The sequence below is a fragment of the Eleutherodactylus coqui genome, chromosome 4 (assembly GCF_035609145.1).
Source record: "Eleutherodactylus coqui strain aEleCoq1 chromosome 4, aEleCoq1.hap1, whole genome shotgun sequence".
Lineage (NCBI taxonomy): Eukaryota > Metazoa > Chordata > Amphibia > Anura > Eleutherodactylidae > Eleutherodactylus > Eleutherodactylus coqui.
Genome location: NC_089840.1, coordinates 144,846,046 through 144,871,907, shown reverse-complemented (window position 1 = coordinate 144,871,907; position 25,862 = coordinate 144,846,046). Strand labels below are relative to the sequence as shown.

The 25,862-nt window shown below is 43.3% G+C and overlaps 1 protein-coding gene across 2 annotated transcripts in view; it reads left to right on the top strand.

Moving 5' to 3' along the window:
- LAMB3 (laminin subunit beta 3) overlaps positions 1 to 25,862 on the top strand; it is a 91,477-nt gene that overhangs the window by 45,100 nt on the left and 20,515 nt on the right. For both annotated transcript variants that reach the window (XM_066600231.1, XM_066600232.1), the window contains 12 exons: positions 770 to 843; positions 1,191 to 1,373; positions 8,183 to 8,246; positions 8,776 to 8,969; positions 12,374 to 12,494; positions 15,545 to 15,733; positions 18,278 to 18,433; positions 19,020 to 19,216; positions 21,093 to 21,189; positions 21,579 to 21,948; positions 24,578 to 24,738; positions 24,843 to 25,048. In XM_066600231.1, coding sequence (XP_066456328.1) covers positions 770 to 843; positions 1,191 to 1,373; positions 8,183 to 8,246; positions 8,776 to 8,969; positions 12,374 to 12,494; positions 15,545 to 15,733; positions 18,278 to 18,433; positions 19,020 to 19,216; positions 21,093 to 21,189; positions 21,579 to 21,948; positions 24,578 to 24,738; positions 24,843 to 25,048 — 2,012 coding nt within the window. The remainder of the gene's footprint in view (positions 1 to 769; positions 844 to 1,190; positions 1,374 to 8,182; positions 8,247 to 8,775; positions 8,970 to 12,373; positions 12,495 to 15,544; positions 15,734 to 18,277; positions 18,434 to 19,019; positions 19,217 to 21,092; positions 21,190 to 21,578; positions 21,949 to 24,577; positions 24,739 to 24,842; positions 25,049 to 25,862) is intronic.

Below are 25,862 nucleotides of genomic sequence, written 5' to 3'. Positions count from 1 at the left end.
TGACACCCCTGCCGATCTCGAGAACAGGATTCCTGTGACCTGTTCTCCTGTCACTGTGGGGGTCACTTCTCACCCCCCAGTGACATCACTGTGAAGGTACCGTTGATTGAGCATGCGTGGTCACTCAGCACTCCATTCATCAATGCGAGTGATGGAAATACCTTAGCGGATACACCATTTGGCCACTCCTAATGAAAGTGAATCGAGTGCTGATGTGCTTGTGCAACCAGCACTTCATTTGGTTTCCTCGTTACTGCAGGGGGTGCAGTAACCCAGTAGTGAGGAGGACCCCTATTCTTGAGATCGGTGGGGGTCTCAATGGTGAGATCCTCACCGATCTGCAAGTCCTATAGATAGGGGATAACTTCAAATTCTGATACACCCCCTTTAAGCCTCACTGACCTCCACAATAAATAAGCTACATTGGGTCCACCATAATAATTAACAAGCCACACTACCCTCTGTAATAATCTTGCTCACTTCCCAAACACTTCTGTGGTGTCTTGCATCCACTGCCTTGTTCTTTTCTGGCTGAGATACTGTGGATCTACGCTGGAAATATCAGCTGATTCTGGGCTTTTTTTAAGCATAATACTATAATTCATTAGGATCAGAACTTTTCAACTCTATAACATAAATATGATTTATTGCTGAACCCTGCAAACAACATAAGATGATTCATAAAAATCCGACACGTTCGTTTTATGTACTTTGGTAATCCCTGAGTCCATCATTCAAAGTAGTTCAATACACTGTATTCTTTCTACAGGAGTTGATGCTGTTTCTCTGCAGTTTGACTTGAACAAGAAGTTTCAGCTCAGTGATGTCACTTTGGATTTCAGGGTAAGACCCCCGTTAGACGTGGCAGAAGGCAGTGTGATTGTCTCCTTTATACCCCCTGATGATTACTACTGCTATCTAACAGTATATATGCTATGCACATATAGAAAGAATTGTCCCATGCACACTAAGAGGCTCAATGAAGCCAACTAATTGATATTTATGTTGCATTAATATTTCACACACTCTTAGTTTGGCTCTGTTGTAAATACGACATTCAGGGCCCAAAGAAAGAAATAATAGCATAGCTGCCTTGAGTTACTAACAAAATGTCCTTTCCACGGTTAATTTTCTCTTTGTGCTTGCTGTTCTCTATAACCATCTCCCTTCCTTCCATTTGATCCTTCCAGAGCCCCCGGCCAGCTGGCATGCTGATCGAGCGGTCTTCTGACTCTGGGAAGACTTGGCAGGTGTATCAGTACTTGGCCTTTAACTGTGCTGCCTCATTTCCTCACATAAGACAAGGTCGACCCCAAAACCTTGAGGATGTGCGATGTCAAGAGCTCCAAGGGAACCCAACTAATGGGGGCAAGGTAAAGTAAAGGCAGCTTCTTGTGGGAACATCTTGTGGCAGTATTATGAGACCCCCCTATGATGAAAAATTGTAAAACGGTTTGCAAGCTGTGATATTCCGATTCCTTTGGCGCTCTACAATACATCACAATCTCAGAAGAGCCTACAATAATCCCTACTGCCACACAAGCAGCTTCTACCATCAGCCAGGCTTCATTCTACTTTCGTAGATTGCAAGCGCTTGTGAATGGGGTCCCGTGCCCCTCTTTACCAATATTCATCATTTAGTTCATGTTTTTATCTTATGTAACGTATTTATAAATACATAATAGATAGTAATATTGCAATAAGCAGACTACCCATCAGCATCTATTATCTACAGTGGAATACTTGCTTATTGGATGAACAGTGGCTCAAACAAGTTACCACTGATTATATGGTAATATTTCCGGTAAATTATTGTGAAGAATGTTTTATTGCAGATCAATGTGTGGAAGAAGTTCTTTTTTATACCAATATCACAACTGAGGAACACTTTATAAGGGTGGGCTAGATACCAATAAACTGGAAGCTGAGTAGATTCCTAATGTCTGTGTATTAGCATCAAATACCTTCTAGCTGCCAGAATAGGGATACAATGCACTATGCACATTGCCAATGATCCTCGAGGCACATTTGTCTGACTTCCTTTAAATACTGCTCAGAAGATGGAATGTTACATCACCTTCAATGTAAACTCCTAGATACTGACCGCAACTGAGAAGAAATCTAACAAAATAAAACCAAAATCCAGTACTAAATCTGAGCAGTAGCTGCAGGATCAACACTGCATGATACTAGTTGAACGAGGCATGGTTGGGCGGCCTTATGAATCTTATTACTAGATACTAACATAATCTTAAGGTGTTGTACAGTATCAGATTAGCTTATCCAGAAACAGTGCCACGGTTGTCCATGGGCAGAGTCTGGTACTGCAGCTCCTCAGTTATCCCGGACGCCACCCATGAGCAGGAGTAACATTATTTCTGGAAGCTAGTGGACTTATTTTTTGTTCTCATACAGCTCCATTACTTATAATCTGCGTGAGAACCTCCCTACTACTAAACTCACTTGAGACAAGTTCATTTGTGTTGATTTACATACACAATGGACCTACTGCTGAAACTATGAAGAAAGAGTCCATATTACCCACAGAGAGAAATCAGATTCCAGTTATTTTAAAGTGAAAGATAACTGATTGGTTGCTATCTGCTGCACCAAGAATGGACTGAAAGTGATACCCTTTGGGCATAAAAGGTCAGGTGGCTCTTTAGCAACTACTAAATTCATGCTACACCTTTTTAATAAAAAGTCCAAAAAAGTTGGCAGGCTGTGTAAAATGTAAATAAATGTAGAGAAAAAGAATACAATGATTTGGAGGTCTTAGCTAACCGTATTTTATTCACAGCAGAACATATCAGAAGGGCGGCAGGGAGACAGTTTTCCATTTCATTTTAAGAAATTAACTCATTTAGAAAGGGATGGCAGCAACACATCTCATAAAAGTTGGCGCGGGGCCATATCTACAGTTGTGTAGCGCCCCCTATTCTGGGAAGTGAGGAGACCAATTGCTGGAGTTTTGGGAGAGGAATGTTGTCCCAATCCTGTTGATGTAGGGTTTTAGCTACACTACAGTCCTTGGTCGTCTTTGCTGGATTCTTCATATCATAATGCGCCAAATGTTTCCTATCGGTGAAAGGTCTGGACTGCAGGCAGCCGATTCACCATCTAAACTCTTCTTCTGTGAAGCCATGCTGTTGTGATGGATGCAGTATGTGGTTTAGCATTGTCTGAGTGAAACATGCAAGGCCTTCCCTGAAACAGATGTTGTCTTCATGCAGCAGATGTTGCTCTACAACCACTATATATTTACATTATACTATATGTTGAGGAACATTTTTCTGCGATTGTTCCACAATTTTTTGTTGCAGTATTTCACAGATTGGTGAATCTCTGACCATCTTTGCTTCTGAGAGACTTTGCCTCTCTAACATGCAATTTTTATACAGAATCATGTGACTTAGAAGGAAATTGACCCTCCACATGTTTTTCATTACTACCCTCTCATTTTCCCACCTTTTGTTACCCCTGTCCCAACTTTTGTAAGAGGCCATCAGTTTCTAAAGGAGTTTATTTTTAAAATGAAATGGAAAAATGTCTCCCCGCTCCTCTCTGATGTGTTCTATGTTCTACTGTGAATAAGATATGGTTATGAGATTTACAAATTATTGCATTCCTTTTTTCTTAACCTTTCTTTACATTTTACAGCATCCCAACTTTTTTGTAATTGGAGTTGTATTTAAGGAAAGCTTCTCGCCTGTAGGTCCCAGCACTCAACCCCTTAACGACCAGCCCATAGTCTTTTTTCATCCTGCCCGAGTGGGCTTTATTCTCTGAGGACGTAAAAACATGTGTCCTGCAAAGAATAAAGCCCCCTGGGCTCTGGACGTGACAGCTCCATGCTGTTGCTGCCCGCAGGTAGCCGACAGCATGGAGCTGTCATCCCGGGCTGCGGGCCCCCCCCCCCTGGCATTGTGATCGGCGCTATCCAATGGATAGCGCCGATCGCAATAAAGTGAAAAAAAGTACAAAAAAAGTTAGATATTCAGCTGCCCTGATGGATCGGATCCATCAGGGGAGCTGAAATTACTCACCTGCCTTCTCCAGGCTCTTCTGCTGAGACGGAGTCCTCCCGGACCCGCCGCCGCCGCTCTTCATATCCGTGAGGGAGGATTAAAGTACGTACATAAGGCCCCCGGATTTATCCGCGGACCTTACCCCAGCTTCTGCGCACACGCCCGTCACCAAAATGGCGGACGCATGCGCAAAAGCTGTGGATTGCAAGGATAATTGAAATTCTCCCTGCTCCTGGCTACAAAACTTAGCCGAGAGCCTGGAGATTTCACGGGTGGCCACGGTGAGTGGTTCCTGATCACGTGTTCGCCGTTATACAATGGATAATGGCGATCACATAAAAGTTTTTTAAAAAATTGAAGTTTCATCTCCCCTCACCGATGCGATCGGTGAGAGGAGATGAAACTTTTTACCGGAGGCCTCCGTATTTGAATTCCACAATTCCGCTCACATTAGCGGGTTGGAATTGCGTAATCCACTCACAGAAAAGAGAACGCAGCAGGTGCTATTTTACTGCGGATATCCGCAACATAGAGCCCATTGTGCTCCATGGTCGTGGATATACCCGCTGCCCATACGCAACTACGTTGTATACGGGCTGCGGGTACCCGCGTCATCGCTAAGCGACGGTGCGGGAAATACAAACAAAGAAAAAGGTGTACTGCGCATGACTGCCTGTGTGATTAGGCAGTTATGCGCAGTACATTACGCGGCCGTACGCAGGGTCACAGCCGGGCTCACAGCTGGGATCCGCTGCGGGCCTCCGCAAGCGGATTCCGCCTACGGCTGTGTGAGCCCGGCGTTATTCAGACCGCTACCTCTAATATGTATTTTACAAGAAGCCCCGGGAACGTTCGCCTTCCTGCAGTTCCAGGAGCACCTTGTTGAGCGTCTTCTGTGTGAGACCGCCGCACCTCATCAAGCTTACGGAGACTCACAGTGCGCCATTTTTTACACCCCATCCTTGCCACTAAGGTGACGAAATGACCCTCAAAAAGAGAGGAGGGGGATACCCGGTTTTATTGCCCTATGTGCCCATCCCAACCAGCCTCCGTAATTACCCCTGTCTTCGGAAATACCACACAGTTCACATTATTTCTTTTATCTAACATTTGGGGAACGCCGAAAAGGGTGCGGAGGGGGGGGGGGGAGGGGATATTTTTAGGGAGTCAATTTTTATTCCGTACAAATGAGCAATGGGGCCTTGAATTTATTCAGTTGAGCCCTGCAATCCAACGGGTGTTCCCTGCATTACAGGCCTTGCCATGTGTCCTTTAAGTAGATTAGGGCCACAATGGGTATGTTTTTGAACACGGGACAAACGGGGGTATCCATTTTGGGGTGAATGTCTTAATTCCTATGTACCCTGTACAAAAAAACCTGTTTTTAAATTGAAAAAATTGCCAAAAAAATTGAAAATCGTACTTTTTTCCTTCTGCTTTGCTCAGATTCATTCAAATACTGTGGGGTCAAAATACGCAGTACACCCCTAGATGAATTTGTTCCGGGGTCTAGTTTTCATAATGGGGTCATTTGTGGGGGTTCTTTATAGTTTTGGATGCTCAGTGGCTCTATAAGTGGGCGATGGGAACTGGAATTTATTCAGTTGTACCCTAAAATCCAACAGGTGTTCCCTCCATTATAGGCCTTGCCATGGGCCCTGTAAGTAGATTAGGGCCACAATGGGTATGTTTCTGAACACGGGACAAACAGTGGTATCCATTTTGGGGTGAAAGTCTTCATTTATATGTGTGCTGTACAAAAAAACCCGGTTTTTAAATTGCCCAAAAAAATGAAAATCATAATTTTTTCCCACTGCTTTGCTTAGATCTATTCAAAAATCGTACCCTTAAAATACACAGTACACCCCTAGATGAACGTGTTAAGGGGTCTAGTTTTCAAAATGGGGTCATTTGTGGGGGTTCTCTATTGTTTTGGGCGCTCAAGAACTCTACAAGTGTGCTATGGGGCATAAAAGGCCTTCAAGCAAAATTTATGTTCTAAAAGCCACCGACTGCTCCTTTCATTTTGGGCCCTGGTGTGCATCGAGACATAAGATTAGGGCCACAATGGGTATATTTCTGAAAACAGCACAAACGCGTATCCATTTTAGGGTGCAAGTCTTCATTCATATGTGTGCTGTACAAAAAAGGCTGTTTTTAAAGTGACAGAATTGCCAAAAAAATGAAAATCACATTTTTTCCTTTTGCTTTGCTTGAATTCATTCAAAAACGGTGGCATCAAAATACGCTGCACACTCCTAGATAAATTCGTTAAGGGGTCTAGTTTTCAAAATGGAGTCATTTGTGGGGGTTCTCTATTGTTTTGGGCGCTCAAGAACTCTACAAGTGTGCTATGGGGCCTAAAAGGTCTTCAAGCAAAATCTATGTTCTGAAAACCACCGATTACTCCTTTCATTTTGGGCCCTGTTGTGCATCCAGACATAAGATTAGGGCCACAATGGGTATGTCTCTGAACACGGGACAAACAGGGGTATTCATTTTGGTGTGCAAGTCTTCATTCATATGTGTGCAGTACAAAAAAAGCTGTTTTTAATATGACAAAATGGCCAAAAAAACTAAAATCACAATTTTTTCCTTTTGCTTTGCTTGAATTCATTCAAAAACCGTGGGGTCAAAATGGGCAGTACACCCCTAGATAAATTCGTTAAGGGGTCTAGTTTTCAAAATGGGGTCATTTGTGGGGGTTTTCTATGGTTTTGGGCACTCAAGAACTCTACAAGTGGGCTATGGGGCATAAAAGGACTTCAAGCAAAATTTCTGTTCTGAAAGACACTGACTACTCCTTTCATTTTGGGCCCCGTTGTGGACTGAGATATAACCTTAGGGCCACAATGCATATATTTCTGAACACGGGAGAAACAGGGGTATCCATTTTGGGGTGTAAATCCTCATTTTCATGTAAACTATAGAAAAAAAATATGTCTTCAAAATGACATATTTGCAAAAATATGAAATTTTACTTTTTCTCCTCTAAATTGAATTAATTCCTGAAAAAAAACCGGTGGCGTCAAAATACTCATGACACCTCTCAGTGAATACATTAAGTAGTGTAGTTTTTAAAATGGAGTCATTTGTGGTGGTAGCTATCATTCTGACACATATGAGCCTTTGCTATCTTGGCTTGGTGCAGGAAAATAAAGTGTTCCTCAAAATGCTGAAAAGTAATGTTAAATTTGTATGTCTCCTAAATGGTTAAAAAAACATAAAAGTTTTTCAAATGTGCATTCAGAATAAAGTAAACAGATGGAAGTATATATCTTAGCAAAAGTTTGTACAGTATGTTTGCACATATTTGATATATTACAATTGAAAATGTGAAAAAACGCTATTTTAAAATTTTTTTTTCCCAATATTGGCACTTTTAATAAATATACACAAATTATATTGGACTATTTTCACCACCTAAATGAAGTACAACATGTGGCGAAAAAACAATGTCAGAATCACTTGGATATGGAAAACCTTTACGGAGCTATTCTATGTTAAAGTACACGTCAGATTTCCAAAATTTGGCCTGGTCATTAAGACGCAAACAGGCTTGGTCACTAAGGGGTTAAGCTCCCCATACACATTAGGGAAAAGCCAGCTGGTCCAGCAGATTTTGGTCGGACCATTTGTCCTTTGCATGTGTAAGGTGGCCTTCAAGCAATCCTCCTGCTGGAATGAGCATTAATGTGTTTGGAGAAAATAGCTGTCAGCTGAACAAGCATATGCCTGACTGCTATTGGATTATGGGCACCTTTAAACTTTAAGGAGTGCTGTAACCAACCAAGTTGATGTGCGCTCCCTCTGGTTATGGGCACAGACTTCATTCCCAATTAGTAGTCAGAGACAGAGGTGTACCTAAAGGCTCATGGGCCCGAGTGCAAAAGTTTATCTTGGGGGGCCCCCCAACTTCTCTTAACCCCTTAACGCAGAGGCGTAACTTGAAGCTCCTAGGCCCCAATGCAAACTATAATGTTTTATTCATAGTACTAGGCTCCCTATATAGAGAAGAGAGGCCTTATGAGCCCCCCAAGTCTCCTGCAATCGCATCCTCTGCATCCCCTATAGTCATGCCAGTGGTCAGAGAAGTGGAGCAGCCATCTTTATTTCTGCAGGGTCAGGTTAATGTTTCTGAATTACTTTTACAGATACGATTCAGCCCTATGGCAATGGCTTTCACAGTTCCTATCTCTAAAAGTCAGCAAATCCACGGTAAGAATACAAAGCATTCCACAGAACATTTCCATTGCATGATAGTATGTGAGTTCCTATAACATATTATACCACAACTTGTGATCATAATCATTGCTGTTAGATGACTGTGGCTGGAGGATCAATTCAGATTCTAGTTTGCAATTTAGAATAAAGTTCAGTGGTGTAGCAATCCGAGGTTACAATTGTTACTATTCCTCTGTGCCTGGAAGTCGGCAGACATTCGTGCCAAATAGGTGAACAGCAGCATTTGTCATATAGAAGTACGGTGACGTATCCTGGTGATTGTAAGATCTCCATGTATCAATGAATGTGTTCTTTTATAATCTATGTACAGTTGATAATGTCATCACAATATGGTGACATTACAAGAACTTTGCCTGGACTAAGATCTGGAACTTCCAGCTAGAGCACATTTCATTTTATCACCAAAATACATGATATCCTCCTCTGCCTTCTGTTCTACTTGATCTCCCCTGCAGTTTATATCCTACTAGGTACAATGATTTTTATTTGTCTACTTTTGCAGAGCTCGGACAGTTCACCAACCTGAGAATAAATTTCACTCAATTGACACATCTGCCCGTCCGGGGATATCGAAAACCCAGTGCATTTTATGCAGTCAATGAAATGCGTGTGCACGGTAGTTGCTTTTGTTATGGTCATGCAGATCACTGTGTATCAGACAATGAAATAGGAAGTGTTTCATTCGGGGACATCCAGGTAAATATATAAGATTTATATAATGATAAAAAAATGTAATTAGAAAAAAAAAAGGTAAAATTAACCTTTTCTGGCATAAAAAGCATTGTGCAAACATGCACAAACCCTTCCTGATCGTAGGGCCCTGGGGTGAATAGCCGATGCCCCCAGGTTCTTCTCTGGGAACCCCAAGAAATCATCTGATTTTGCTGGGGAAAATTGCAACCAGTTACACGTTTTCCCTACAGCGACTGATATAGGAGAAATGTAGTATTAGAGGACAGCCGGGGCCAGCGTAAGCACATGGCAAACTGGGTAGGTGCTGGGGCCCACTGAGTCTTAGGGTGCCTAAGGAGAAGAGATCAATCTGGTCCTCATTCTTTGGAAATCAATTGTATGTGCGTCTTTAAGACTGGGACACAATTGACCATGAAAATGGCGCTGTAGGAAGCAGAGTGCTTACTGTTCTGCCACCCGGCACTTGCTCTGTCATGCAGGCGGCACAATAATGTCATCCTGCATGATCCTGGCTAGAAGAGATCAAGACTGAGGATGGAGGATGCCATTGGAGCGTGATGGAGGTGAGTGAGTTTTATTTTATTGTTGAGGGGGCACAGTAGGGCCTATAAATGACTCAAGGGTAGTACGGGGTCTCATAAATGAATAATGGGGCCCACTATTACTCTGTCGTCCAAGGGCCTATGCAAACTTGGAGCCAGCTCTTAGAACAGGAGAATACCAGGACAACAGAAGGTCTGCCAGAACAGGAGCCACTCTTATCTCTCGGTTTTGCCTAAGTGAAAAACTGTGCGACTTCAAAACCCACGGCACTTAGCCACAGGTTTTGGAGCGGCATCGCCGCATGCTTTTCCGTTGCGGACGGGGCTCCCATAGAGAGGATCGAGGCCGCAACGGTAAAGAAAAAAGATTTGACATGCTGCGTCCTGGGAATCTGCATTGCAGCGCCGGCTAATGCTGGCTTTATTGCAATGGATTGTCCCCCCCGTGTGGACGAGATTTTTGACAAATCTCGTCCACATGGCCGGCTAATCCCAGGATTAGCAGCCGCAGGCGGATTTGCCACAGCGAAATTCCACAGGAAAATTCCGCCCTGTGTGAACCCAGCCTTAGGATACATGTTCACTGTGTTGGCATGGCAGAGAGCTACATTTTTACTAATCTGCATCAACTGTTCTTCAACTATATAAATAGTAAAAAGATTAAGGGTGACTACCCACTACAGTTTTTTTTTCACTGCGAAATTCGCTGCGTTTTTTTTCTGCAGGGGTCTATGGGACTTGTGACATTAAAATCGCGATCGCGCAAAATCGTGATTTCGCAGTAAATTGCGATTTTAACATTACAAGTCCCATAGACCCCTGCAGAAAAAAAAAACGCTGCAAATTTTGCAGTGAAAAAAAACTGTAGTGGGTAGTCACTAGAGATGAGCGAGTATACTCGCTAAAGGCAATTGCTCGAGCAAGCATTGCCCTTAGCGAGTACCTGTCCGCTCGAGACAAAAGGTTCGGGTGCTGGCGCGGGGAAGCGGTGAGTAGCAGCAGTCAGCAGGAGGGAGTGGGGGGGAGAGAGGGAGAGAGAGATCTCCCCTCCGTTCCTCCCCGCTCTCCCCCGCAGCTCCCTGCCCGCCGCTGGCACACGAACCTTCAGTCTCGAGCGGGCAGGTACTCGCTAAAGGCAATGCTCGCTCTAGCAATTGCCTTTAGCGAGTATACTCGCTCATTTCTAGTAGTCACCCTAATACTGAAAGTGTTTGCTCTTTAAAAAATAATAAGGCGAAAATAGTAGAGCGTGATGTGGATAAAGCAAATTTAAATAGTTTTTTCCTTAGTGTATTCACAGAGGAATATGAAATGTCAGATGAGATGCAGAGTGATAAAGTAAACTCCATGAAATCCAGTTTAACCCTTAACGAAGTGCAGAGCCACCTTAAACAATTTAAAATAGACAGATCACTGGGTCCCAATGGCATACACCCCTGGGTTCTAAGGGGGTTAAGTAATGTGATACACAGACCCTTGTTTCTTATATTTAAGGACTCTACAGTGACGGGGTCTGTTCCACTGGATTGGTGCATAGCCATTATGGTGCCAAAATTCAAAAGGGGGTAAAAAAGTGAACCTGGAAACTACAGGCCAGTAAGTTTTACTTCTATAGCGGGTAAAATGCAGGATAATAGGCTGAACTAGATGGACAAATGTCTTTTTTTTCATGTAAACATCTTATGTATTTACATGCGGGTTGCCATAGTGCAGTAATGGTTCACCTCTCTACCACTATATGAATTTGGTATTGCTATAGTTGTAATGACTCACAGAATAAAGCTAACATCCTCCTGCAAAACAGTCAATTAAAGATAATCAATCAATAAGCTGTATGTACATCAAAATTGTGTTAGTGACCCCGGGGCCTCACATTCTGGGTGGGGTTTGTGCATGTTGGCACAATGCTTTTTATGCAAGATAAAGTTAATTTTACAAAAAAAAACAAGATGTTATATGACTATTCTGATGGTAAAATAAGAGATTAGGACTTTTAGGAGGGAATGGAAAAAAGTGAGGAAAAATGATTGTACAGTAGAAGCCAAAGCTGGCTGTGGTGGTAGGAGGATTTGCTTCTGACATCTTGGTGCACATTACAACAAGATACCTTTTATGAGTCTTGTGGAGTCCATGACTCCACTGGTCAAACCTGTTTTACTGACACAAAGGGGACCTACGCATTATTAGGTGGGTAATTGTAGTATATGGCTGATCAGTAGACATAGAGATGTAGCTAATGTTAAAGGGGTTGTCCGGATACAGCACAATATTCCCCATATAACACCAACTGTGCTAAAATAACAAAATCCGCTCTACTTTCCCATCCTCTGCTGCTGCAGCCCTGCTGTAATCCTACTGTTTGTGGTTGAAGATGATGTCACTTGATATCACATGACTGCTGCAGCCAATCGAAGGTTGGAGTGCCTCCGCCCATTCTCTGGGCATCAGCATTCACCTCCTGGGCAACATGATCCCAAGGGTTCAGAATAGTGATGCTGCGGCCTCTGATTGGCTGCAGTGGTCATGTGACATCATCTTCAACAACAAACACTGGTAGATCGGCAGCGCTGGATCGCGGTGTTGGAGGACGCGTAAATACTGATCCTTTTGTTATTTTAGCACAGTTGGTGGTATTGGGGGAAATGTTGTGCTGTAGCCGGACAACCCCTTCAACTTGACATTAGCGCATTTTAACGACAATGTAATACAATGCTGTAAATCAAGTCGTGAGGATGTCCCAGTCGTGAAGTAGGGAACGGTTATGTATAATTTTAGAAGGTTTGCTGTTACGGATACTAATAAAACGTTTAGTACTTTGTGTCATCACTTCTCCAACAATGCGTATGGTTTATGTCGTTTCTGTAGGCACATGGCCGGTGTGCGTGCCGACATAATACAGCGGGAGCAAACTGTGAGCGATGTGCCGACCTCTTCAATGACCTGCCCTGGAGGCCAGCAGATGACACCAACCCAAACCTGTGCAAACGTAAGTCCCCTGAGAGTAGCCAGTATATGCAGATTAGTCCAGTAAGGAGCAGAGTATAGTATACAGTAGTTCTGTCTGTTAACATGATGTGCAGAAAAAAGGGCGCCAGTGCGTTAGCCAGAAATATGGTCACATAACAGTGACACTGAGGGCTCAAACACATGGTGTGTTCCAGTATAATTAAAGGGGTTTTCCAGGGAGCATACTACTGATGACCTATCATCAGGATAGGTCACCAATAGTTGAGAGGCCGGGGTCCTTTGCCTGGGACCCTGACTGATCAGCTGAGTGTGCGCCTGCTGACAGCGCCGCAAATAACGAGACGTCGGAGCGGAAGTGGCAGAAGTCTCCATGCCGACCTCTGTGTAATGGCCGGCACTTGTAACTGCCAACACAGCTCTCAATGATGTCAATGAGACCCCAGCCTGCAGTTACAAGCTTTTTGTAAGGGCACTAAAGCAAAAAACTGTTAACATTGTATATAAAAGTGGCACTGCTGTAATCATATGAACCCCCAGAATAAAGTGAACGTGTCCTTTTTACCATTTTTTCTCTTTCAGCCTACTTAAAATTGTTAATGTTATCCAATACATTTTATTCGACCATCGCAAAATGTGACTGTTATAAACAAGCCCCCAAATATAAACAAGTTATGGCTGTTGAACGGCAGGAATGAAGACAAAATGAAACCTTTTAGGCCTTCAAGGGGTTAACCTTGTTTTTCACGATTGAAAAGTTTTGAAAGAAGTGAGGAAGACTGAACACTCCTCCTTCTATCTGCTGCACCTTATTAGTGTGCACTGCCAAGCAATGTAGCCACTGAGTTACAGCAGATGTTTTACGCCACATGCGCCATTTTTTATACTCATGATGCAATCTTAAAGTCACACAACATCTGCACTGCGGAGTTTTCTTTTCTCTCCAGCGGGGGTGAAACAATCTAAGTTCTGTATTTTGCGTCATGCAGTAATTGATAGATGGAAGGGAATCTGCCACCCAAATTATTTTGGGAGTTCTGAGCTCCAAGGAGTTTTTGTCCGTTCTTCCTGCAGAGCGTTCGCTGTGAATGTTGTTCTTAGACATAAGAATAGCAGAATTGTCATCACACGGGGCTCTGAGGGACTCTGGGAGAATTTACTTAGCAGCTGCTGGAGTCTAAGGGCTCTTTCACATGAGTGTTAGTACACAGTGAATAGAGCCCATTGATTTTAGTGGGTTGGTTCACGGCTGCATATTTTTTACGTAACTTTTGGACTTGCAAATAAAGTGTAGCATGATCTACCTTGGTGTGTATTATACACTGTAATAGCCCACTGAGATCAATGGCCATACCTAAATACACAGGAAACCTGCATATTCGCTGCATATTTACACATGAAATAAATGAGACTTTGTGCTTATTTTTTACACTGCACATTTGCACACATAGAAGATCACCTATGGGCTCCTGCTTTCGCATGTGTAGAATTGTTTGTGCATACTGCAGATAGTAGAGCCCATTGATTTAAATGAGTTCCTTCACATTCAGCGTTTTTGCACTATATTTTTTGTGCGCGAGAATATATGTGATAGGCTCTATTTTTGTGCACATTTGCGCACCCATAGCACCATAGGGTTCTAAAGGGGTGCACGTCGTCCGCATAAAATCATGCACTGCACTGCACAATTTTGCGGTACTAGTCGATAACACCAGGGACTAATTACGTTGCCCCATTGGTTCAATTAATGCACCAATGTGGATGGGCCTGGCAGCGCAAAAAAGTACAGTAGAATGTGCAGACTTGTACGCGAAAGCAGGTCTTAGCACTCTCTTCACAACGCAATCACGTCACGCTCTCGCAAGTGTATATACGCCTACGCCTCTGTGAAGTAGTACTATAGGCAGAAAACCGCAAGGCAGCAGCATATTTCGCCCCGTGAATTTGCTGCGTATTCACGGACGCCCGTGTCACTATACACTGAAGCGCTAGTATTACATTTCATAAGACGTTACAAACGTTCCTCAAGCTTTAAATAGTTTCTATATATAAAGTGCCGCAGACGGGAATGACATAATGATCCCAGTCTATTACCGCCATCTTGTGGGAAGCTCCACATACTGCAGTGTAATATGGAATGTTGTAACGTCAGCGGCTTTAACTTTGAATTTGTACAGGTTATTTATGTACATTTTGTATGCACAGGGGCAGGTTGAGAAGCCAAAGTGGAGCTGGAAAAACTTACAATAGGGGCCCCGTGTTATAGTTGAGTCCAAATCAGCAGCAAGTGGGGCAAACTCAAGTAGGCAGTGGTCAACAAACAGCCAGCCGCAGCCACGGAGGTGGTAGAAGGGAAGGAGTCTTAGGCCAATGTATAGCGTGCTGCAGCAAATTTTCTGCGAAGCACAAACATGTTAGTATTGGAGGTTACATTAACCCTTTCCAATCCTATTTTGGATTCGGGGTTTCCTAAAAGGCTTTCTCTTTTTGCTGTTATACAATGGTGCCATCTGCTCTCTAAAACCAGTGTATGTGCACCAGAGAGCTCCGACAGCAGAGTGGCTGGCAAGAGACGGTAAGAATACCTGTTGGACGTCGTCTGACATTAGAGCTGTACAAGCTTTAATCAGAATGTAGGAAGACGTCAGATAATGGATTGGAAAGGGTTAAAGGGGCTTTCCGGGTAAATACTATTGACGGCCAATTCTTCTGCTCTTTGTAGGCTCCAAACACAGTAAAAGTGCCCCCACTCATTAATAATGTCTTACATATACCTCTACTTAGTAACAGTATAACTCATTGGCCCCACTCAACCAAATAAGCTATTTAAAAATTCTGCCCCTTCCCCCGTGTTAGGACCCGACTGTTCCATTGGGAACTCTTCCAGTGGGTTCGATGGCCAATCCACCCCTGTGTATGTATGTTATGTAGCATATATTTGTTTGAAAAAATTGATCTTCTGTTTTTTTGTCTTGTAAAGTATTAAGCTGTACAGTAATGAACTGGGTCTGGTAATATTGGGTTCACATTTTATATTGCCATTTAATGACTGTGTTTTGTGCCCCATGACAGGCTGTAACTGCAACAATCACTCCGACAAATGCCACTTTGATCCTGCTGTGTATGAAGCCAGCGGTAGAGTGAGTGGAGGCGTGTGTGAAGATTGTGCTGATGGCACCACCGGGCAGAACTGTGAGAGGTGCAAACCAGACTATTATAGGAATCCAAATCAGGATATCAGCCAGAGGGATGCCTGCATCTGTGAGTCCCTTCTATACTCCATGAGTGTAAATTTGGTCAGGGTGGCAAGTAGGTAGCTACTACCAGATCTTGTAAGTCAAAGCAGTTTTAGGGTGCCTTCACAATGCCCTGTATCAGCAGTAGCTCAGACAGATATGCAAATGATGAGAGTGGTGATGTGATTAGATGAACGGTCTCCTGGGGTCCTAAAATTGGTTTCTACTTGTCCTGTAAAAGGCTCTTGGAGGCTCCTTGTGTGCAGTGGCCTCTTCTTCCACTTGTGTAGAGCTTGTTGACCACTAGACCCCATTACCAGAGTCTGAGGATGGGGTGCATTATTGGGTTATGAGAAGCTGGATGGTCATATCGATGAATTGCTGTCTTTGTGTTTGGAGACCTCAGGTTGAGCGCCTTAATCCTGCTTTTGCCCCCACTGCTGGTGTGATGGTCTAGGGGGTGATCGTATACAATAGTTGGTCACCACTAGTAGCAGTACAAGGGACAATGACAGCTCAGCGATATGTTCAGGACATCCTGCAGCCACATGTGTTCCTCTCATGGCAGCTTCCAAGAGATAGCAGGATAATGCTCAGCTGCACACACAAGGGGGTCACAGGAAGTCCCCACAACATTGTCACACTTCTGTGGCTGCTCGCTTGACAGATTTATCACCAATAGAACATGTATGGGGCCATATGTCGCAGGAAACCATATTACATCTTTTTTATTCAAGCTAGAGATGGTACAACAGGGTACTAGAGCCTTAATGCCTGCCGTATCACATCTTATATAGAAGCTAGAGGTGGTACAACAGGGTACTAGAGCCTCCCTGCTCATCCGTATCACATCTTGTATCCAATATTGAGGCGATACAACAGGGTACTAGAACCTCCATGTCCACCCGTATCACATCTTGTATCCAAGCTACAGGCGGTACAACAGGGCACTGGAGCCTCCATGTCCACCTGTATCACATCTTATATACAAGCCAGAGGCGGTACAACAGGGTACTAGAGCCCCCATGCCAGCCCATATCACATCTTGTATCCAAGCTATAGATGGTACAACAGGGTACTAGAGCCTTCATGTTGATCCATATCGCATCATGTATCCAATATAGAGGTCGTATAACAGGGTACTAGAACCTCCATGTCTGCCCGTGTCATATCTTGTATCTAATATGCAGGTGGCCCAACAGGGTACTAGACCCTCCATGTCCACCCGTATCGCATCTTGTATCCAAGATACAGGTGGCCCAACAGGGTACTAGAGCCTCCATGCCTGCCCATATCCCATCTTGTATCCAAGCAAAAGGCGGTACAACAGGGTACTATAACCTCTATGCCAGCCCGTATCACATCTTGCATGCAAGCTACAGGCAGTACAATGGGGTACTAGAGCCTCCATGCTCATCCATATTGCATCTTGTATCAAAGCTACAGGCAGTACAATGGGGTACTAGAGCCTCCATATCTGTCCGTATCACATCTTGTATTCAAGCTTGATGTGGTAATACAGGGTACTAGAGCCTCTATGCCCGTTTGTATCACATCTTGTATCAAGCTAGATGCAGTACAATAGGGTACTAGAGCCTCCATGCCCGCCTATATCACATCTTGCATCCAAACTAGAAGCGGTACAACAGGCTACTAGAACCTCTATGCCCTCCCGTATCACATCTTGTATCCAAGCTAGAGGCGGTACAACAGGGTACTAGAACCTCTATGCCCTCCCGTATCACATCTTGTATCCAAGCTAGAGGTGGTACAACAGGGTACTAGAACCTCCATGCCTGCCCGTATCACATCTTGTATCCAAGCTAGAGGCGGTACAACAGGGCACTATAGCCTCCATGCCCACCTGTATCACATCTAGTATCCAAGCTATAGGCGGTACAACAAGGTACTAGAGCCTCCATGCCCGTCTCTATCACATCTTGTATACAAACTAGAGGCGGTATAACAGGGTACTAGAGCATACATGCTCTTTCTAGGGGAGGGATGTTCCTGTCAATGAGTGTGTGTATGTATATATATATATATATATATATATATATATATATATACACACACACACACACATATATATACTCCTTCTAGGGGAGGGATGTTACTGACAATGAGTGTATATATGCATACATAGGATTTTTCATATATCTGCCTGCTAATTTAGCAGACTAAAGTCAAACATTATTATTATCATGTCTTACTACAATGTACTATAAATTATATCCAAAAGACAGGGATTTTGCTGCAACATGAAAAAAGAGGATTTGGGGTAACAATGGACAGTTCTACTGAAGCAGAGTTGGTGGATATAAATGTGGCATGCCAATTTGGCGCCACCTGCTGCTTGCAATCCGCCATAATTTATAATCCTGCATCCCTTTTTATCTCATTCTGTATATTTAAAGAGACATGATCTTCTCTCCCCTCCTGTGGTTAAATCTGTGCTGACAATGTTCACATTTTCCTCTGGTTTCACCAAGTAGTATTATCTATACCTACTGATGGGAATAATACTTATTTTATGTTTAGTGTTTTTCATCTGTTTTCTATCTTTCAGCGTGCGACTGTGACCCGGAGGGCAGTGTAGACGGCGGCAGCTGTGATCCGATGAATGGAAGATGCATCTGTAAAGAAAATGTAGGAGGAGAGCGGTGTGATCAGTGCAAGCCAGAGTACTACCAACTGAGCGCTGCCAACCCACAGGGATGTACCAGTACGTGGCAGAGTATACCGCACTATAAAAGCCTCCCCGTGCGGTTTCATCTCTTTATAGTATCCGTCAAGAAATTCTATTTTACACCCATCATGCAAATGCACTTACGCCTGTTTGACACCGGCCTAAAAATGAAATTCAAACAATAATGGTGGAATTTCTTTTTTTTTTTCAAATTGCCCTAAAAAGATAATAAAAAAGTAATGTAGTATATGCACCCCAAAATGATGTAATTAAAAAATGCTACTAGACCTCATAAGGGTATGTCAACTGAAAAATTAAAAGTTTACTGATCTCGGAATGCAACAATGAAAAAAAGCTGAAAAATTGGTTGGCCGTTAGGGCATACAATGGGCCTGTCACTAAGGGGTTAAGTTCTCAGGCTTTGTGACTTGCTCTCAGTAGGCTTCCATATTATGAAATTCTCATTCAAAATGTTGTTTATGGCAACGTATTATATTCCATTTCCCCAAACGTACACCATGGGGCCAATTCTTTACGCCATGAAGTCATATTTCATGTATCTGTGTGTTCGTAGAGACCGAGAATTCTGCTTCATCATTGGCTTTATTGGATGTTGTTACAGAGTGTGACTGCAACACACGAGGCACCCAGAGAGACCAGCCATGTGACGGTGAAACAGGGCAATGCCGATGTCTTCCGAACATCACAGGCCAACATTGTGACCAGTGCGCCATCCATCACTGGAATATCGCCAGTGGAAGGGGGTGTCAGATGTGCGGCTGCCATGCTAGGAATTCTTACAGTCTCCAATGTAATCAGGTAAGGGCTAATATTAAAAACAGATGTGGGCCATGTTGGGTCTTTGGGATGACCACCCAATATTGCACTGAAAGTGGCCTTCTAGGCAAGAGGTCTTCTCAGAGAAGAATAGAATCTATTGATTTCAATGCGCAGGAAAACGGAGTAAGTCCAGCGCCGGGTAAAAAACTCTTTCTCTTTATAATCCCATGTAATTTAAGGCCTAATTCCCACGGGCGGATTTCCGCGGCATATCACGCGGCGGAAATCCGTGGCATTGCCCCGCAACCATTACGTTCTATTGAACCTAATAGCGCAATGCTCATGGTGCGGAATTCCACCGTGGAATTCCGCCCCGTGAAATCACCCATAATCACCCGCGGCATGTTCTATTTGCCGCGGGCGTATGTGCGGACGGCTTCCATTGTAGCACAGCGGTAGATAGCGTGAAAACACTTCCCCGCCCACCAACGCCCGCGTCATATGACAGCATGTGATGCTGTGGGCATGTTTTATGACGCTGCCGGCGCGTCACATAACACTGCTGGTGCATCATGCGCTGTATTGCGCATGCGCGCCGGCACGGGATGTGGGATGTCAGCCAGCGGATCCGGAGGTGAGTATGGGGTCCCGGGGGGGCGCCGTGACGGACTCCGCTGCGGAATTCCGCTTGCGGAACCCGTCACAGCCGTGGGCACTAGGCCTAAATGGCGTTTATATAACACAGATACTGCCGGACATATGTGAACATCTGCCTGAACAACAAGGTTCCATTAGTCAGGGGTTTGATCTACTCAGCTGATGCTACCAGCTGACTCTCAAAACCATCCAGAGCAGGGCAAGAGGTGAAGTAAACACAAATTTGGAGGGATAGCTCTCAGCCAAGCAGGGGTCAAAAGGACAGCTCAGTGCTAATGATTAAAATCCCATGCATTTCTTACGGTGTTTCTATATTTTTGTCCACCCCCTGTAAGTCCTGTGTGATAAATCTCCCTTGTAGTGGTGATCACTATGTATTCCAAAACTTTCTTAAGGAGGGAGAGACACGTGTAAAGTGCGACTAATTTTTTGAATCCGCTATATTCAGATGCCCCCATAATAGGCAGGGACTGTTAGCTTCTAAGTAGAATGTGTAAGTAGAGTCTGTCATTATAGAGGTTGTCCCACCACAGCAAGGTATTCCCTGTCCACAGGATAGGTGATGATCAGCGGCGTCTGACTGCTGGGGTTCACACTGATACCAAGAATGCAACCCTAGTGCATTCCAAAATGCAGGCCGTGCATGAGCACCTCCACTCCGGTGGATAGGGGGTGATTTGCTGTGGTGGGAATACCCTTTTATAGGTAAATGACATTAAAAGATTGCAGTTTTCAGTCTGCTTTCTACCCACCAACCCTAAAGCATCTAAACTCATTCTGAGCCTTGAAGAAATGTATCTATTTACAGAGATATATTGGAAAATTGTAGCTTGCAAGCAGCAGATGGCGCCAAATTAAAGCAGGTCTAGGTAATAATGTACAGTCAGTCGTTTGACCACGAAAATATTGAAGTAGTAGAATACTAGATGGGTTGATGAGCAATGTGTTACAATAGGTGTAAAAGAGCAAGAAAACAGATACTATAGTATCCAGCAATGGTTCGTAGATTTGACCGCCTAGATCAAGGAGAAAGCTCACTTAAAAGGGTGTCCGGCTGTTACGCAGGTGAATTGTAAAATAATACAGCCAGCAGATGAGAAGAGACAAAGTAGCATTATATTACAGATCTGGAATGTACGAAGTTCAGAGTTCTACAAAGAGCCATCATCATTAATGCAATAATGTATCTTAGTGTTCATGTCAGACGTGGAAGTCAGCACAGTTTGTGTAATAACCGCTTTTGTCTTGCCTCATGTAGGTTACTGGACAATGTCTGTGCAGACCGGGCTTTGGCGGTCAACTCTGCACGGAGTGCCCGGACAGGACGTATGGCACCCTACAGTCTGGATGCCGAGGTTGGTTCTGGAAAGAGGACTCGCTTATGCTGCAGCACAAAAGTTCAATTTAAGGCTAAGCCTTCTATCTGAATGAGTAATATATGTAAATTAAGAAGAGCTTCAAAGCATAATGAATATTAAATTATCATGTTCACATACAGTAGAAACAGTTTTATGTCTGAACTAGTGAACATCAAAGGGGATACAATATCACGGAGTGGGACCATATTCTGTATTTATAGCACAGCAGAATGAGCCATTAATAATTCGTTAACTATCATTGTGGCTACAAAGTGTTGTCAGTACTGTGCCCCATGTATATGCTGCAAGTGATGACGCTGGTGTGTTAGCAGTGGCATTGTATTATGCAGTACAACCTGCGGATTTCATGCTTTATTTTCTTTCAGAATGCAACTGTGACTTCCAAGGAACTCTTGAAAATGGTTGTGATAAGGCAACCGGAAGATGTTTGTGCCGACCAGGATTTGTAGGAGAACGGTGTGACTCCTGTCAAAGAGGTTACACGAATGCGTTCCCCAACTGCAAGCCTTGCCATTCCTGCTTCCTGTTTTATGATTATGAGCTTAGAGCTTTGAGAACACAAATGCAAACCTTTCGGAACATTACTCCTGGACAAGTTGGGAAGTTTGATGTGGACTTTGGACCTCGGGTATCTACTGTTGAAGCTGAACTTCAGCATATCCATAGACTGTGTGGTGGATCTGGAATTTCAGACAGTGAGCTCTTGGGCATCGAGAACCGCCTGACAAAAATGCGGTAAATGTTAGTTATGTTATGAAGGCTTAGGTCAATGTGCTGGAGCTGACTAGTGGTCTCAAGCCATTTCTGTACACTATATATTGTATATAATAGATATACTAAATTTGAACAATCTTTGATGTAGGATCCATAATTATGGTGCTGTTGTACGTTGGAGATGGTTTGTAATTTTCACAATTGCTGTTATTTGAAGGTTTGCACTTCACAAAGCATTAATATTTAGGCGTGCTACAAATGTAGGCAATTTGTGTGCCATCATGTGGTGCTTAGCATTAGTGTGGAGCGATTAGTGATATATTCGGGTTGGACTGCCCAACCATATTTAAAAAAAAAAATATCATGAATCAGAGCAGCCAATTTCAATTCCAATTAAAATCAATGGGAGTAAAAGTGCGTGTGGGTTTAAATCCGATCAAGGGTAACATCAGCATGAAAATTGAAAAACTCCATTCAGATGTAGCCCTTGGATGGCAGTGCTAACAACCGAGCCGCCACATTTGTCTACTTTGCTCCAGAAAAGAGGAAGACCAACATGAAAAAACACAGATCGAATGTAAATATCCCATCTAAACATTGCCCTTGGTCAGATTTCAACCTACACTTTCAGCACTGCAAAGCAACAACAATAATTGCTAACAACTGAGTCACCGCACTTACTGGTTCTGCTTAGAAAGAGGGGAAAACAACAAGAATAAACACAAAGAACACATCCAGATCTCATTCTTCATCTGATCTGAACCTTCAACTCCAGCACAGCAAAGCAGTAGTGCTAACAACTGAGCTACTACACTTGTGTGTTCTGCTCTAGAGGTGGGGTAAAACAACACTAATAAACAAAAAAAAGAGCATACAAAACACCACCCCGATGTCGTCCTTTGACAGATTTGAACCCAGAACTCTGGGACAGCAAAGCAACAACACTAACAACTTTGCCATCAAACCTGTACTTTCTGTTAAAGACAGGAGAAGAGCAGGAAGAACAAACACAAAAAGAACATAAAACCAACTTTAAGATGTTGCACTTGGACACAATTGACTCCAGCACTGCAAGGCAGCAATTCTAACAACTGAGCCACCACACTTTTTCTTTCGTCTCCCTTTTCCAGAGAAGACAACATGGAGCAGAACAGTAGTAAAAAACACAAATGGAACATACAAACTCCTTACAGATGTGAATTTAGAATCCCAGTGCTGCAAAAAAAAAAAGTGAGAAGAAGCATTGAGCCAGCAAACTTCTACCTTTTTTATCCTTCTGCTTCTTCTTCTTTGGAGGAGGAGAAGGAGAAAAGGAGAAGAAAGAATGAAGATCTGCTTAATCTACTTAATCTCTTTCTTCAATTTTTCCCATTCTCTTTTTTAGGGTGTCTACCCACTAGCGTTTTTTTCGCTGCGAATTCGCAGGTTTTTTTTTTTCCAGATGTCAATGGGACTTTCTAATCTTAAATTTGTAACGTACCAAAAACAGAGAAACAGCAACTTGCATTTTTGGTGCGTTACGAATTTAACATTAGAAAGTCCCATTGACATCTGGAAAAAAAAAACGCTGAAAATTCGCAGCAAAAATAAAAAGAAACGCTAGTGGGTAGGCACCCTTATACTTCTTCTTCTCCTTCACATTCTTCTTATTTTTCTCCACTGGAGGAGGAGGAAGAAAGATGATGAAGTAGGAGAGAAAACAAGAAGGATGAACAAGCAGGGTGGCTCAGACTTCAGCAGTGTTTCCTTGCAGTGCTTGGGTCTTAGGGTCAATTCTGTCCAAGGAAAATGGCTACATAAACTTTGTACATTCTTTTTGTTTCTCTGTCTTCTCCCCTCTCTCTTGGGAAAGAAGACCAAGCATGGTGGCTCAGTTGCTGGCACTTCGGCATTGCAATGCTAAAGTTCAAGGTTCAAATCTGTCCAACGGCAAAAAATTAGATGGTGTTTTTATGTTCGCTTTGTGTTTATTTTACCTGTTCTACTCTGAAGCAGAAAGGCTAGGTGTAATAGCTCAGTTGTTAGCATTGCTGACTTGCAGTGCTGGAGGCAATCAGTCCAAAGGCGACCTCTGGATGATTTTTATACATTCTTTGTGTTTATTCATGTTATTCTCCTCCTTCTCTGAAGCAGAGCAGACACGTGTGGTGGATCAGTAGTAAGCACTTCTTCCTTTCAATGCTGGAGTTCTAGGTTGAAAGCTGACCAAGGGCAACATCTAGATGTAGTTTTTCAAAGTCCATGCAGATATTATCCTAGATGAGATTTGATTAACCCTAGTACCTAAAGACAACAGTGCTAACATCTGAGCCTTATAGATAAACAGTTATCTAAATCTGCAAATTTTGGCAGGAGCAGATGACTTTCTCCTGACATCATCTGAATTTCTACATACAATCCTTTTGTCCCCTCTGGAGATAAGCAGCCTCCAGAAATGCCTGGCAGCCCTGTTCTCCATTGTCTCCATGTGAAACAAAGGAAAGCTCAGTTAAACTAAGCTTTGATGTATACAGGGGAGGTGGTGTAAATATTTCAGACAGTGGATTGGAAAGGGTTAATATGGGATTCCCAGTTGTGTTACAATTAAAGTAAAAAACAATTGTCATTTGAAACATTTTCCAACATCCTCTAACTTTCTTGAATTTTACAGGGAAGACATGAGGCAACTCAATCCAGATCAGCCCTTGGTGAACAGCTCTGGTTACCTTTCAGCTGATATGAATTCCCTGAGGCTCAATATTAACGGTGTCAACGAGCTTTACCAGATGAAATCAACCCAATATGGAAACAGCATCTCTTCGAATACCCTGGGTAGGCTGACATACTTGGCGGGACCTCCCCAGAGTTCCACCCATTTCTGAGCCCGCAAATTATAAAAAAGGTAAACTTTTCACACAAATGTATTTTGTTTCTAGGTTTATTCAGTACTGTTAATACAGCCTATCGGTCATCACTAGAGGCAGCCGAGAGGGTCGCAAAGGCTCAGACGACTGTATCGCAATCAAGGGAAATTAGAAGAGGGCTAAATGGCCTTGAAGGGAAGACCCAAGACGCAGTGTTTGACCTGGAGGCACTAAAAGATGAGCTGTCATACCCAAATCTCACTCCAACCATCAACAGGGTAATTATACATCTGTCTATAATTATATCACATAGTACTGTTTATTACATGTATTTACTGGTAATGTTTCTAATAGTATTCTTTTCACAAACTGTACCTGCATATTTCTGGTATTGGGACCGCTGTAAAATTATATAGTAAAACCTGTTGGGAGCTAATAGGCTGATCTGGATGCACATAGGTTACTGTGTTATTGTTAGGAAATGTGTATATATGATATAATGGACAGGTAGTAGCAAGAGTTGCCTGCAGAGGGTCAAGACAGGCAGTCTGACATCTACTAGAGAATAGAGAAAGGGTTAACACCTGCTGGGTGTGACAGAAAGCAACATAAAAGTCTGTTCCTTTTACACTCATAAGGAAAGCTATAGCCCAGTGGAGATGAGAATGCTGGCTGCTAGCCAGAAAGGCTGTACAAGCAGTAAACGGGACCATGAGCCTTCGGTCCAGTGCGGACCAGTTTTTGGGAACCATCACACCGGTCTAATAGAAGAAGATGGCCTTTAGACCCCCCGGGCAGGGAAAGTGACAGTGACCCTGCGGGTTGTGAACCCTTAATTATGAACTACTGAATGCTGTGTGTGAAATAAATGCAGGCAGGCGCCAGATTTATAGGAAATTGCAGTCTCCTAGAGTATTCTACATGGTTGGTGCCCATTTCCGGACCGAAAGGTTGTCGATCCAGTGGAGAGTAAACCCTCTTCCTACTATATGTATAGTGAATGTGTGGTAATCATCAGGGACAGCTGTAAGGGTGTGTTTGGAGGAGCTAAAGTCTGCAGACACATTCAGTCCTTTGCTGAAAGCTAGGGCC